The 16,856-nt window shown below is 36.4% G+C and overlaps 1 protein-coding gene across 1 annotated transcript in view; it reads right to left on the bottom strand.

The window, feature by feature from the left end:
- The window catches only part of CDH7 (cadherin 7), a 74,195-nt gene that overhangs the window by 15,794 nt on the left and 41,545 nt on the right, over positions 1 to 16,856 (bottom strand). Inside the window, exons 5-7 of the mRNA XM_056483914.1 lie at positions 15,817 to 16,004; positions 4,092 to 4,345; positions 216 to 352 (exon numbers count right to left, since the gene is read on the bottom strand). Coding sequence (XP_056339889.1) covers positions 216 to 352; positions 4,092 to 4,345; positions 15,817 to 16,004 — 579 coding nt within the window. The remainder of the gene's footprint in view (positions 1 to 215; positions 353 to 4,091; positions 4,346 to 15,816; positions 16,005 to 16,856) is intronic.

The raw sequence follows: 16,856 nt of genomic DNA, 5'->3' as shown, positions 1-16,856 counted from the left end.
TTCAGAAGACAAAATAATACATAAGGTGTGAAGCAAATGAAAGAGCAAAGTATTTTAAAATTTTTATCATACAGATTTCTTTTGCATTCAGTAATATGTTATTTTTATTTGCAACAGTTTGCAAGTGCCAGAATTTGTCAAAATGATGTTCATCAAAAGCAAGCCTGAAGCTTTACACATAAACTGTGGATAAAAATCTTTCTATGGATACTTACGACTTTCCATGGCCAAAACTGTGATGTTATGAACAGCATTAGTTTCCCTGTCCAAAGATTTGGCAGTTGTAATGACTCCACTGTTGGCATCAATATTGAAATACCTTTCCAGGTCTGTGTTTCGATCTATTGAATACCTAGGAAAAGGATGAAAGAAACTTTTTATGTTCAATTACAGCTTGTAAAAATATTTCATTGATTTCTTATTAGAGGGAAACTGTTTCCACTTTTTCCTTAGCTTGAGCATTGCTCAGTGCAGTTTTCCTAGTGCATTGAGAGAAGAAAAGCCACATGCAAAGGAAAGAGGATTGCACAGTGACTTGTGCTGACAGTGGTGGGCTGCACCCCCACAATGTCAAGTGAGGTTGTAGGTATTCCTCTGTCTTTTCTTTCTCCTCTCTGCTGTAAAGCAAACTCAAGAATTAATCAAAGAGCATCCTCCTGAGAGCCAGCTAAGAGAAGGTGAGCTGGAATTTGCTAGGAGGCTGTACCAGCAGGCTGATCCCATGGGGCTGGCAGTCTAAGCACAGAGATTTCTATCACCAGCAGAGCCCCCGAGCCACCCCTAGCTGCAGGGCAAGGGGAAAAAGGAAAGATGATGCAGACTAGGGTCAAGAGATTGCATGTCATCACTGTCAGCTCACAGTGCTTTACTGTCATTAGACAAACACAGGCTCATGCCCTTAACTCTTTGGCTTAACATATCTTTTCCTCCCAATTTGTTTTAGGAAGGGGAGCTCCTAAGGAGCTCCTTAGCAAACTGAAAATAGCATAAGAGAAAAGGTCAAAACACCTGTGGGGGATTTGCTTAAATCCCTTTTGAGAGTAAGGGACAGTTCATTAGGCAGATTTAGATTTACAACTGGAATATTCTTGACATTAGATTTATTATTGGGTCAGATTCTTGCACTCTCATTTAGGTCAAGTATGTACTCCAGAGCACTTCTCTGTGCTCAGGATGAATTAAAGTGTCTGAACCAGATCAAGTGTGATCATTGCAATTACTGACACATTGATGATATATTATATTATTGATATAACATAAACCAAATTCTTTGAGCAACATGGAAAGAAAGAATTATGCAAGACAGAAAATGAGACTTCCTAGATACAATGATCTTATGAAACGATTTGTTTGTTCTGTGTTGCAATATACCTTCTTCTTTTCTGTATTACTGTATTTTATCCATCCCTCTTAACTGTATAATCGAAGTGCAGAGCCTTGTTACATAATTAGAATTGTTTTGCTGAATTATGTCACAGTGAGAGAGAGAATAACAAGTTGTAACAACAACAGTATCAGCAGTTTTTGTGGATTACTGCTTTCCCTCTTTCACTTTTCTTCTTTCATTTTGTCTTAACTGTAGGCCATTTTTCACTTTATTTTTTTCCAGCACTGCTGTTTATTTGGTCAGCAGTGCTCTACAGCTGCTTTTTGGCTGGCAAGTTTCCCCATGAGACTGTACCTGTCACCTCTGCTATGTAGTCAATCTTGGCAGGCCTCATAGCTGAGATTCAATCTACTGCCAGACTTCCCTTAGAAATCCATAGATTTCCCAGTTATTAAGACTATCACTATGCAACTTGAAGAGTCAAAGAAGGAGGAAAAAAGAGAAGGAGAAGGAGGAGAAAGAGAAGGAGAAAAGGAGAAGGAGGAGATGAAGAGGTGAGAAAGACAAAAAGAAAGAAGTAAAGGAGGGAGAGAGGGAGGGAGGAAGGGAGGAAAGCAAACAAGTTATATAAATTGGATGACAGACCCTTATGAAACAATGAAAAAAATAATTTTATGCATAGGAAGCAAGCAGTTTCCCTTATTTATAAGCATTGTATCCATATTCAAATTCTAAAAAAAAAATATTTTAAATACACTTAATCCTTTAATTCCTCACAGCCATAGTACTTGAAAATCTTTGAGCTGCAGGAGTTTTAAATCCTTTAGTTAAGCTAGTTCAAACATCAATAGTTCTCTGGTCCATATTTTCCTTATTTCCTCTCCCTCTTATTTCAAAATGTTTATTATTTTCCCTAGCCCTTGGTATTTCCAAGGTTCTGTGTCTGATCTTGTAATTTCAACATTCTCCAAATTATAAAATATCTAGTTTTAATCAGTATCAATATAATCCAATGTTTGCAAGTTGGAATACTTATTTATAGATTAATAGTTTAAATTCCTTAAACTGATCATGAAAAGATTTATGCATTAATCCTCCTTAGCACATTCCAATTTTAGGTGAATTTGTCTCTGATGTATCATAGTGTATGTAGAACAGCTTTAAATTATATGATCTTTCAGTGCCTTTGACCATGTACATAGCAGATTCACAAGAATATAGATAAATCCTCACTACTTTCCTTTTTTGCTCTCCCTCAAATTTCAAGAAACTTTGAAGCAGAAGGAATCTTCAAGATGTTACCAGGTGATATAACTACTTTTTATGCTGGAATTGTAAAAATTAACCACATCAAGGCCTAAAACCTCATCTTTATGTTTATGAAGGAGTCAAAAGCATTCTAGGCATGGTCTGTATTAATGGAACTGTGTTTAAACCTATTCTAAATTATTCTGGTAACCAGATATTATACACCAGATGCTAGCATCAGTGCCAGCAAATACTGCCACAGCAAAGATAAATTTCACAAGTAAATCCATGCCAAACACTCATCCAGGACTTGTTTATACATGATAGGAATCAGCTATTTTGAATATGTAGCAAATATATAATGAAAGAGATAGAACACTTGCATCACCTCTAGGAGTGAAACATATGCTTAACTTTTGCAACATAAAATCTCTGATTTAGAAATTACACTAGCTCCCAAGTTCATTTTCAATGCATGAAAGGAAAGACTTAACATTACCAGAAGAAGTGACACCCAAACAAGTACCCCACAAAGATCTTTCTGACACATGGCCCAAAGCAGCAATAAAAACAAATGAAACTAAGCACTAACTTTTAATTGTGTATGAGTTAAACCCTGTGGTATTTAAATTCACAGAGTTCCTAAGTTATAGCCATTACTCTCTAGATCCTTTGCATGTTCCTTTGAGAATTAATATTACTACTCTGCATAAGAAAAGTAACAAGTAGCTCATTACTGGTTAAGCTAAGGTGGTGAGTCTTTGCCCTTGAGCTCTGACCTTAGATGCAGGCAAACATAAGATTGAGAATTTGTGTTCTCAAAATTCTTACAGTTTCTTAATGATCTTGGAAATTATATTGTGGAAGACTTGCAGGTTTTTCAGACACTGAAGACAAAGGAAGAGGGCCTTGACAGTTTCTGAATCTCCAGTGATCATACCTCTTCCCATTCAAATGGAAGATATTTGGCTGCAGCAAAATTTACAAAACAAAAAGCTTTTAACCATCCTGACAAGAACAGGATGCATCTCATCCTTTCCACTTCTCCCATGTAAAGATTTTTTACAATTGTTTCCTGCTCTGGGACCTCATCTCCAGTTTTCCTGTGGGAATTTATGTCCTGTTACATTCTGATTCCCAGGGCATATAGACTATGAATCATTAGTCAAGCATACATGCATATTATAGATATAATGTTTGATCCTGGTTGATTTAAGAGAGCATAGATTGCTGTAGATAGGAACAGACTCTTCCTAAGCTTAGAGAATAATAAATATGAACAATATTTTTAGGTGTTTTTTTTTCCTTTGAGATTCTGAAACTATATCTTCTTTCCTGTGTTTCACAGAGAACTCAGGTTATAAAAGTTAAAACATGCAAACTCATAGAACATCTGAATCTCCCTTCACAAGGGAATAAAGTTATTAATTACTTTCGGTGTAACCAAAACCCATCCCACCACAAGAAGAACAACTTCAATGCAAAGGCTGAATAAATAGCTACAATTCACAATTACCTGACAGGACTGTTTGAGGCATCTGGATCATGGGCTGCTACAGTTCCAATGATGGTGCCAACCTTTGCTGCTTCAGACACCACCATGGAGTACAGACGTGAAGTGAACACCGGCGGCTCATCAACATCCTCTACAATTATCTTCACTGTTGTCATGTCGCTGAAGGGCCCCAGACTCAGGAAACGAGGGTCAACATGCATATTGGCTGCTTCTATCCTCAAGGTATAGCTTGTCTTAGCTTCAAAATCCAGCTCCTATGCAGGCAAAATTATTTGGAAATGTTGTTATTCATAATAGTATCTTGAGGCAAAACTGTTTTGCTTAAAACTTTCAGTTATGCTTTAAGTATAAAATGAAATTACCTTTGCCATTTGTATACAACTAGCACCTTTGACTGAAAGAGCACAGTCCATGTTTAGCTTTCTCAAAACACTATTTGCAGTGTCTCACTAATGAATATTCTGCAATGACTTTAGTGATAAAGATAGTTTTACCTCGTGAGTGAAACAAAATTTTCTATAACTTCTGTGAGGACCAGATTCTCACTGATTATTTCCCCACTGTGAATTAATACTTATTTTTGTCTTATTATCATTTTATCTTAACTAATGGCAAGTACAATGTGACACTACCCAGACATAAGAACTCAAAAAATCTTTACAGGTTACTTACAAGTGAAAATTGTGGGTGGGATTTTTTTGTTTTGTTTTGTTTTAATTTTTTTATTTTTTTATTTTTTGGTTTTTGCATAGTATTTGGACTGAATAAACAATTTTTTCTCGAAGCTCTTATAAATTTGTGTAGAAAATATGGCAATGACTTAAATGACACTGCTTGTATCAGAATATTTTGTGCTGAGATACAGCCTGAGGGTTGTTTTGGTTTGTTTTGCTTATTAAGCAAAATACACATTTTTTTAATACCTTCCTTCTCCTTTAATTTTCTTCAATGGAAGTACAGCTTCTTTTCAAATACATACTGTATTAGAATCAAAAATTACCCTCTATAACAAAGGAGATGTCTGTAATCTAAGGATATTCAGACTCTTCAGAAAAAAAAAAAAATTGACGAAAAAATAATTTTAGCTCACAGGCCGTTACTGAAAGAAATCATCAAGTTTATATTAGAACTAATTACTCCATTCCTGTAATCTTAGTTTGTCAGCTTGCACCAAATGTCCAGCTAACCATTCCTTTGTAATTCCAAGTTTAATCATTGAAAACAGCAGCAAAATACTGAAGCACTTCTAAAGCTGCAGTCTGGTTACTCAACTATATCTTCAAACTATAATTCTGAGTGTATAAAACAGATTAAAGATGTTTTTCTGCAGTTCTGCTACTGAATACATCACAGGGATCTGAGATGTGCTTGCAAATTAATCCTCCAGCATCTGCGAAACATTCCAGTACTCGCTCAGAGGAGCAGCAGAGGTGAAACACACATCTGTTGACCTACAAGGGCCTAAGTTCTCCATCTAGTTACAGTCAGATAAATCCCAAATGAGCATCTTAAAGTCAGCGATTATGTTGATGCTATAATACAGCTGCAAACAGCCAGATCTAAATATGAAAAATGAGCTGCAGCGCAGCACGCTCAGAAAGGCACTGAACTTCTACAAACTCTGTGTGGCAGCAAAAGGCTTCTCCAAATGGGAATACAATGATCCTCATATTATGCAAGCACTTCTTGCATTGAATCAAAGCTGCAGTATCCACAGCTCTTGGAAAACAGGTATGCTGGAATAGAAAGTTTGTGTGGATACTGGTCCCTGTACTGGATACAACTGGTCAGTATTCATTAGTAAAGCTCCATTATTTCCACTTAGGTTTCATATTTAAAGTACAATACGTGTGTGATGAAACAACCTTTCAGTCATAACAGCAAATGCAATGTGATGTTGGAATGATGAAAAATGCATCAGAAACTCCATTCTATGGTGATAACAATTAGGCAAGTGATATGACCAGATGAGCAGCAAGGTTAAAGAAAAGACAAACAAGAACACAAATATATTAAGACATCATATTATCTAATAAAAGCAAACTATTAATTAAAAATTGTAACCTGATAAAACATCATAATAAATAAAGAAACGATAACCTGAAAAAGGCAAAAGGATGACATTTGTTGAACTAAAAATAAACCCAAAAAACACCAAAATCAAAACTCCCCCTCAATAAACAAAAACACCGACCCTTTCACAAAAAGTATCTTTTGAGCCAGAATGTACAAAAGTATGTAGTGAAGAAAGGAAAGATAATTTATCCACAATAATTAAACCCTCATTAATGAGTTTCTGTTGAAATTGGGTGATTTAGATTACAATGATACCTAATCAAACAGATCATGAGACTGCAGAAAAGATAGCTTCTTCTCATACACTAATGTCAACAGCACAGTCCTTCAAAGTAAAAAAACATAAATTTCTGGTTTCTGATAGACAGAATGCATACCACATATGTAATTTAAAAAGTTATATTAATTTTAATTTTATTTTAATATACTAGCATAACAAAATAAATACTTTTTAAAATTAAGACAACCCCATGTTTCTATATTGATTAAATGTTGCATCAGACTAAAACTTTATTAATTGAAATAATAAAGAAGTGTTTTATCTATGGACGTTTATCATGAAAGAGTGTTAGACTAGTAGGGAATTCACCAAAAATACACATTCATTAGAAAAGCATTTCCTCATGGAAAAGGATGAAAAACTAACAGTGGTGTGGATACATACTCTAAACAGCCTTACTTACTAACTGCATGTTCAACCTTCTCTAACTTAGCCCTGTTCATCTGAGAAAATCACCATATGGTCCTTAGTGTGGTTGTAGCAAAATTCTTCTGGGAAAGATATCAGCTGGTGAGTGCTTGGTTTCACCAGTCACTAGTAAGAGAGTGTCAATAGCTGAAGGAGTAAACATCTGCTCTCAGGAATCCTTCCCTAGCATTTCCTCAGATATCCTCTGGTACCCAATGCTGCTGGCAGTACCCAAAATATATAAGGATCCTTGGTAATGAAAAATAAATAAATAAATTTTAAAAATCTAATTTATGTACACATGCAGTGGAGAACAGTTGGTGTTTAGAAGAGGGTAATTCTGGATTGATGAATGGATTTTACAATATCAAGTGATTTTATTGCAGCAGCAATGTTATTTTCAGTTCTTTCTAGCAGAGCCTGTCTTCTGTGGGGTGTGGCAATATCTACAAAAACTACAGTCACCCTCAATCTATTGCTGTAAAATATACAACTTCAGATCCTGTGGGGAATACAGAGTTATCAGAGTTTGAGGCAGAATATAATCTGGGAAAAACAAACAAAATATCTATGATATGATTAATATGCAAGAGCTCTTGACCCAGTGTAAATATTTCAACATTTTTTAGCTAATATAGTGAAGAAATTGCATGCTACATACACTAATTAAAGACTGAGAAAGTGAATGGAAAAGATTTTCTGTTTTTGTTTCTTCTTATCTAATTATCATTGGTGTCTGTTATACAGAGCATTATTTAAATGGCTTTTGGATCATGCCTTCATTATTTCCTGCTATAACAAATGCACAAGATTCCAGTGATGGAACACCAAGGTAACAGACTGCAAATCACTACATCAATGGTGAAGGTGAAATGGACAATGTATACTCCAGTCCTTCAGTACCATGAATAGAGCTTAACAGCTTCATTAATATCTGTGCATTAGTATTATCTGATTAGATCCTGTGCAGGATCCATTAATCATTCCTTTTGTGAGGTCTGTCTTGTTTCTCCTTCTTCTTTTCCTTTTAAGGGATAAGAGTTTTATCCTCTCTGAAGGAAATTGCAAAACAAGTCTTCTATTTTAGAGAGGCTGGATATGAAGTTATAACTCACAGAAAGCCCATTTTTATAATGTTCATTTTTATTGCATGGTAACTTTGTAATAATGTACTTTTCAGAGGTGAAAATCCCATTTTTAAGCCCAGTTGAGGTTTTATATTGAAAACTGCACTACATCAAACAAATGCACACAGTCTCTCAAAGGAACCAGGGAAGCCTCAAGTTCTTACATTGTAAACTCTGATACAGAATTGAAAGAAAAAATTCTAGCTAAAAAAAATTTTAGAAGAAATGTTAACAGTAATGGAAAGATAGCTTTTCACTCAAAGGCTTATACATAAACCCTCTCCTCCCTCCACCCCCATTTTATAATTACTAATATTGCTTTTAGAATGAACTCAGGATTTAAAATAATCTCTTAGCAGTAAATTTCTGTGAGGAAGTACTTTAGAACATTATTTTTCCCTTTAACATTCATACCAGCTGGTGATCTTGGTGGTAGGGCTGTGTATTGAGAGTAGAAATGAAGGCAAAATGAACAAGAACTCTACCGTGGGAAATCTTAATGCTTGTCACTTTCTGCACTAAGACATTACAACCTTCACTCTACAGAGTATTTAGGGGATTTTGGTCTTTCCCCCCCCACACCCATTGAACCCACTAAAATCTCTCCATAGACTTCTAATTGGCTTGAATCATGTCTCACAACATTTCAAAAGCTCACATATGATACATAAAAATATACCTTGCAGTGTTTTTTTATTATTAAATTACCATAACTACTTTAAGTACCAAGTATTTGATAAAAGTGTAGGTGGATCCAGAGCATCATGTTTTTATCTTTAGATGTTTTGCTACTAAGCTATTAATAATACTGAAGTCTAACTTTAGCCAGCAACTTTGTGGATAAAGTGAGATCTGTCCTTACATGATGTTTTCTTTAGTACACTATTTCTAGGAATAGTGCTTTGGAAACCACAAGAAATAAGGGTTTGTGCTCAGAAAACACAGCCAAGACTCCATTCATGTGTATTACAATCAAGATTCTGTCAAAAATCAACATGAATTCACTTCAAAATTGTACATAGGTTTGCATGGACACTTCAGGATCTGTTGTATTAAATGAATCATCATTTGCTTCCATAAATGTTTCTTCAATTCTAAGATTTCTACTGTAGAAGAAAATCTGACACATTTTTTAAAACTCCAGTATATGCAGAAAAATTACGCTTTTTCTCCAAACACCCTCACCACTGTGAAATTGAGTTATGCAAATGATCTGAGTCCTTACTAACAGATCATTGATAGCAGTATGTAAATTACAAATGAAACCACAGGAAGGAATTGATCCTACTCTACAGATGGAGAACTGAGTCACAGTGTGAACGAAGAAAGAATTTTGAGATTCTTCTAAGAAATATAAATGCCTGATTCCTTTTCATAAACTCTACAACTCTATTTTTTTTTCTGATAAGATCACATCAGTTGGGCATTTTCCTAGATCGAGTTTAAAGGTAACTTACACATCTAGTTTAGTTTTACTTTGGACTTGGCAGCCCATGGCTTCAACCTGTGCACTCTTCACTGAGCTAAAACTGGCCAGGCTCAGAGAGCTGCTAGTGAATGGAGCCACATTCAGTTGCCAGCCCATCACCTGTGGTGTTCCCAGGGCTCAGTGTTCAGTCTAGCCCTGTTTAATATCTGTAGGTAATTTGGATAAGTGGATTGACTGCACCTCAGTAAGTTTGCAGGCAGCACTAACTTGGGTGGGAGCATTGATATGCTGGAGGGCAGGAATGCTTGCAGACACATCTGGACAGGCTGGATCAAAGGGCTGAGGCAATGCTCTGAGGCTGAACAACAAAAGTGTGGGGTTCTGCCTGAGTGACAACAACCCCCCTCAGTGCTACAGGCTGGGGACAGGGGGCTGGAAGACTGCCCATCAGAAAAGAGCCTGGGAATGCTGGTCTTGAGCCAGAGTGTGCCCATGTGCCTCAAAAGGTCAATAACTTGTATCAAAGCCTCGTGTCTGGATGGACAAGGACAGGGAATGCCCCCCTGTACTAGCCACAGGGGAGACCAGACCCTGAGTCCTGTGCCCAGGTTTGTGCCTCCCACTCAGGAGGTGCTGGAGTGTAGAGGGAAGGGCAATGGGGATGGTGAAGGGTCTAGACAATTAGCTGTCTAAGGAGGGGCTGAAGGAACTGGGGTTGTTTAGCCTGGAGAAAAGGAGGCTCAGAGGGAATATTTTCTACAACTAACTAAAAAGAGATTGTAGTGAGGTCGGGCTCAGCCTCTTCTCCCAGGTAGCTGGGGATAGTACAAAACCACACAGCCAAAAGATGTCCCCAGTAAAGGTTCAGGCTGGACATCTTGAAGATTTTTTTACACTGAAAGAGTACTTAAGCATAGAAACAGACTGCCCTGGGGATCATCATCCCTGGAAGTGTTCAAGAAATTACTGAAAGAGGCACTATAGTTTAACTGACAGGGTGGTGTTCAATCCAAGATTGGACTTGATGAATTTGGAGGTCTCTTCCAGCCTTAATGATGCTATCTTATGATTCTATTCTCTTCTATTCTGTTGTATTTTATGATTTACCACAGAGACTGTGTTACAGTGCTGAGATTAGCCAAACTCTCACATTATTTACAGCATCAGAATTGTAACATGAACTGCTCTGAAAAGGATAAAAATGAGAAAGATTTCTTCTCTTTAATTTGACAAGGGAGAACTTTTAATTTATTTGTTACTATTATTTAACAAAAGAGAAAGTGAATAAATAAAGAAGTGGGAAGATTTCCACAGGGACTTGAAAATGCTAGGCAACAAATTGCATGAATATAGTAGGTTACAGGAAAAGACCCTTATTAGCTTTCTGACCACTTTCCCACCCTTCATTTAAACTGAGAACATTACTTATGGGTCTCATTCACTTGCTATTTATAACAACTTCTGAAGACAGAGGAAAGACAAAGAAAAAAGAAAGTCAAAGTTTGTCATCTAGAATTTTTCATATCCTATTTCAGGCAATGAAATAGCTGAAAATAGCCTAAAAGTGATTTACACATTTTTATGTAACATTGTAGATACATGCTGGATACACTTTTTGCATATGAAATCAGTTCATGTATTGCAGAAGAAACTAGATTTTATTTTTTCCTACCAATAACCAAGTAAATGGTTCAACACTGTTTTACTAGCTTTTGTCATAAGATGAACTTTTAGCTTCTCTAATCTTACAAATATCAGTTCTACCCAGACATAATATGCTGTTATTATGCAAGACATAAATTCATGAACAAAATTAGTCCTTGTCTGAAATATTTTAAAATTTTTGCGGGGGGGAGGGTGGGGGGGGAGGGGATTGTTTATTTATTTTTGTTTGATTTGTTTATTTTGGTTTGGGCTTTTTTGGTGGGCGGTGGTGGATTTTTTGTTTTGAAGGAACTTTAGCTACTTCCTGGAATATGTGAACTACTTATCTCATTCATTTAATTTTGATTCAAGTATCCTAACTGGGATAAAATAAAATAAGGTGTGATGAGTATGTGAAAGCCCATATGGCAGCACAAACTACAGTGATACAGCACACATGCTTCTTAGTTTGCTGCATAAGGTAGTACAACCCTACTCTTTACTCTTTGAAAGGACAAAGACCAAGCAGATAGAAACATAGAGAAAACATTCTTCCCTTGTCTGGTTCCATATGGTCAAGGGAGCAATTACAAGAGTGCCAGACTATTGCCAGAATGTTATTTAGAGCTGAGGTTTGGTCTAGTAGCTAATCACTGACATTAGGCACTAGTAGCAGCAGAACTAGCACATTCAGGAGGATATAATCCCTAGTCTTGTTATGGCTTTAAGAACTATGAGCAGGACTATCAGTATTATTCAGAAAACAGTGCTGCTCTCAAAGTGTTAGGAGAAAAATCCATCCCAAACAACCTGCAAGCCAGAGAGATATCTGTCCTTATAGCAATGCAGATTTATAAAGGACAACTTAGAATACTCCATATATTTCAATGAATACCACTATTAATAGTAAAACCACTTTTTTTTCTTTCCAGTGACTCATGGTGTTTTGAAGTCTCTTTGTTGTAGGGTACAGAGAAGAAATGTGTTCAAACAGGCATGGAAAACAATCCAAAACAAAAAATTAAATGCACTCAAATCTATTCACCAGTAATCTTGAGATACACCCAACCATGTGACACTTTTCTCATTCAAATATCATGGTATTTGGTATCTCCCTATTTCAAACCAGATCATTTTCCTGCGATTTTTGCTCATCCTTGAGCCTGTTTTTTTAAATATTCCATAAAATTATTATTGTGGAATAAAAATAACAAAGAAGATTAAAAAATCCATCTTTACACTGTGAATTCTTAAATCTCACTTCTCTTCCTACAGTTTTCTTTCTTACAAAAACTCTCTTTTTTAAAATTTAATGCTACTTATGTGTTAAAAGAAGTGTTAGCTTTGAGTAAGGAAGTCAACTTTCAAAATTGTCTTGAAGTGGTTATCCTTCTAAAAACAGAATGCAAAATCCTCAGCTTGTGTGTGGAACTCGGATAAACAGGTGCCAAACTTTCTCCAGCAGCACCCAGCACAAGAATGAATGGAGAAGTGCCTTCAGCTGCTCACAGCTACTGACGGTGATTTTCATGCCCAGCCTGCTGAGCTTTATGTACAACTGCAGCACAAGTATGCAAAACTAAAGCACCCATTTGCATTTAGAACCAAAGCCTGCCTTTTCATAAGTCTTTGCCTTGGCATTTTACTGCCTGATGTGTACCCAGACGTGTCATCTGAGCACATCAATAATCAGAAGCTGAAAAGGATAGGCATGCATTTTGAGGCTGAGCTGTTTCTCAATACCTCAGCTGGTTTTAGGGCATGAAAAGGAGAAAGGTAATTGTACTCAGAGGAGAACAGAACATCATGTGCTGGACAGTAAAACTTTTAGGCATATTCCAGGCTACAAACTTAATTTCTTCCCTTATTTCTTACTAACAAGCACACATTATCTTGCACGGATAATCTGGCTCCATAGTGATCTGGCAGGTAAGGCTCAGTGATTGAAACCTACTTGACCTGCATAGGAGTTATTAATGATCTTTAATTCAATTTATTGTCCAGAAAACAGTACAGTGGCCTGAAAGGCACGGGGTCTTCAGTTCCTCACTTCTGTCCTAGACAATGTTCTCTTCAGGGCTGGCAGGGAGGGTCCTTCAGCACTGGGCAAAGCACCAGGTTCCCTGGAGTAAAAATAAAAAGCTAAGGGCATCCTGAGGTTTGGGAGGTGGCCCTCAGCATGGGGAATCACCTTTGGGTATGTCAGAGTGTGTTGGGTTTGGGTGAAGGGCAGCCAATTTTCCCCACAGCAGACCAGTGCTGTGCTTTGCATTGCTAGCTGGAAAGGTATTGACAGCATGCCAGTTATTTGGCTACTGCCAAGCAGTGCTGGCACAGCATCAGTGCTGTCTCTCCAACATTTCCCACACAGATGGACAAACCTTGGGAGGAGACACAGCAGAACAGCAGACCCAAACTGACCAAAGAGATATTCCGTTGCCACAGGGCTTGTTCTCTGATATAAAACCTAAGAGAAGGGCAGGGGATGGAGTGGGGGAGTGGACATTTGTTATTTAAAACTTTTGCCTTCTGAGGCAACTGCTACTTGAATTGAAGCCTTTCTTCCCAGGAAGTGACCAGGCATCTCCATAATGAATAAGATCTGGTTTTTCACTTTGCTTGGCATGCACGTGACCTTTTTGCTTTTGTAAACTGGTCTAATCTTGAACCACAGGTTTTCTCCATCTTATTTTCTCACACTGTCCCACTAAATAGGGGGTGAAAGACTGGCTTGGTGGGCATCTGGCACTAGCCAAGGACTACCTACCACACAGAGGAAAATAAGTCAAAAATAGCAGGAAAATTAGAGAAAAGGTCTAATGTTGCAGAGAAAGAAGTCTGAATCCTTGTGTCAAAATACATCAGTGTGTAAGTATAAAAATTATTAACAGAGTAAACTATTTGATCAGGTCAACAATTTATACCCTTTTAACATAGTCCAACAGCTATTTTATACAGCACTTTTCTGGACAAATATTTAGTAGTGAAAATTCCGGTTCAGCTGATGCCTTGGTTTTTAGCCCTGTTTAGTTTCTGTTCCAGGTCAGCCTTTCCAGACATCACAGCTCCCTAGCTGAAATGATTGTAAAAATAAAAAATGTCAATTATTTTGTCCACTGTATAACACTGAAATCAGGATACTCCAGGAACAAATACCATGACTGCAAAGCCATACTAAAAAAAATTGGAAATGAACTCACCAGATATTAGATCACTAAGACCCTGACTGATTCAGTGTTGCTCATTGTAGCACTGGTAAATGCTCTCCCTTTAGGATAGGGATATTTCTCCCAAATCCTTGCCCAAAAACTTTAAATGAGCAAACTGAAGGAGGCACATTGAATTTGGCTGTTGAACAAAAAAATCTACTAACTTTTCATCACTTGTATTTCAAACGTGCTAAGCAGAAGTACATTTTGCAAAAAAGCCTAAGATGGGTGGTTTTTTCCTTGAAAAAAAGATGATTCACATTACACATATTATGATCTTTCAAGGGTGAATATACTTCATTTGTTGTGACATCCATGGGTGATTACCAGCTCTCCACAGAGGTTAAGGGCATCAGAGAAGTAGCCCATTGCTTTGCAACTTCTTGCAGTCTTAACTTCTTCTAAAGGAGAAATACAACTGGTGCTTTGTATTGCTTGAAGAAGAAATTGATACACCAGAGAAGAGGAAAAAACTCCAACACAGGACAAAAAAGCCCCCTAGCCAATAGGTAAAGCTTACAAAGATTAAAGAATATATAGGGAAGAATAATCTGTTACAGAATAATATTTAGTACAAACATTGGTCCTTGTTTGGAAACACAGTTACATGTATTCCAAAATGCCAAGTCATTCCCCCATTTCAAGGATATTAAATTGGTGAGGAGTACATTCAGTGTAGGTATCTGGGCAAGGAGCTGCAGTGGGAGCTGCAGGTTGAGCTCTGAGTGGGAACCCCAGGCTGTGAAACACCACCCTTTCCATAACAAAGATCACAGGGACCTTGCCAAGCATTCACACATTAAGGGTAGGAAATTATATGAGAGATTCCTCTAAGGCATTGTATTTCTTTTACTGTTCAAAAAATTTAAATTTCCTTGAAAAATATTTCAACCCTTTTTTCCTGTTTAAAAAGGGTAGTTTAAAAATATGTCGCAGCAATGTAAGAAATCTTAGTTTTAATAATTTTGCATCAATGTGATTTTTCAATTTCATAATATTTTCTAACTGCACATGTAGAAAGCAATGAAGAAAAAAATACTTATTTAAAATTTCCAGGGTTTTTTTGAAATAATATTTTTTAATAATACATGATCTTGTAAACCTACTACTTTTATTGTTACATAGTTTTAAATTAATAATGTATACTTTCTGAATAGTATTACCTCAGCCAAAGACATTAAGATAATTATTTTTAAGGTTCATTTCAGGATCTTTTTTTTTTTTGCAGCTTCCGTTTTTGCTGCAAGATACATTTTAACACTTTCTACTATTTAATTCAAAGACAAATGAGACTAAAGTTTTGATTCCCATTCAAATGCAGTACTTTAAAACATCCTCCTTACAAAAAATGCAGGTCTCGTAAAAGAAAATGCAGAATAATTTTCAGCATAAGTCATTAAAAACCTCAAAATCACAGAGTGAAGTCAAGATGAAACATACCAATGGAAACATTTACAGCAGACAAGGCTTTTATAAACAGAATTCATACTCTCATTACCTGCCATCAACTTGAAGAGTTCCAAACAGAATCAAGGGGTAAAATCAGACTCACCTTCTGAATAGTTATGATTCCCTCCTGGGTGTCTTTGTCAACAGAAATTTTGAATACTCCCAAACCATCACCATCCACAATCTTGTACTCCATTTCAGCATTTGGTCCAACATCTGCATCTGCAGCTTTTATTCTGGCCACCACAGAAGCCACTGGCAAAGACTCTGGGACATTATACTGGTATGATCCTGCAAAATTTAAAAATTTCATGAATTCAGAATCTTCTGGAACTGAAAGCAAAAAAATAAATTAAAAATATATCTAGATTTCTTAAATCTACCTTCATTAAATCATGTGCCTGAACATTTGCTCAGGCTACAAGAATATATTCTTCAGTTTTGAAACAGAATTGTCCTTTTTTGCTATATTTTCTTTGGGACAGGCTCTAAGTAAAACAGGCATAACTTCCTCATATTACAAGAGAATAAGGCAAAGATGCAAAAAAAAAAAATAAAAAAATTACAACTTAAATGCAAATCATGATGTGAGTCCCTGAAAATACAGATAGTTTTACTTTGTTTTCCAGAAAAGAGGAAAGAAAAGCAAGTAAGTAGATAATATAATTATAAAAACTTAGTATTCTATAGCTTTATATTTTGATTAGGCAGTTCACAATATAAATATCACTAGAAATAAATATATATTAATTTCTTTACCAGCAAGTGCACCATCTTGAGAATTCTAGCTTTTTTTATTCAGTACAAAATGATATATATGCTGTCAAAAGTGTATCAGAGTGCATTCTGTAGCTAATGACATCCTCACCTTCAAAAATAACTTCAGTTATTCCATTGTTATTTTAAGCAGTTGGTGGCTTGAAATAACAGAAAATCTACTATGTGCAGGTCTATTTTTTCCAACGTTGGAGGTGAGGCTGGAGCCAACATGAAAATATCCTTCAGATTATTTTCATTCTATGTTGCCATGTAATTTTTTTCTTTTTTTTATTATTATTAAGAAGAAAGCACTCCAGAGAGAATGCTATGAAAAAAATGAGCTCTTCTGGTTTGAGCATACAGCTGTGTGCTCCTTTCTTTAGG

The sequence above is a fragment of the Oenanthe melanoleuca genome, chromosome 2, assembly GCF_029582105.1.
Source record: "Oenanthe melanoleuca isolate GR-GAL-2019-014 chromosome 2, OMel1.0, whole genome shotgun sequence".
Lineage (NCBI taxonomy): Eukaryota > Metazoa > Chordata > Aves > Passeriformes > Muscicapidae > Oenanthe > Oenanthe melanoleuca.
Note: the sequence above shows the minus strand (reverse complement) of the source record. Positions and strands in the feature narration are given on the sequence as shown.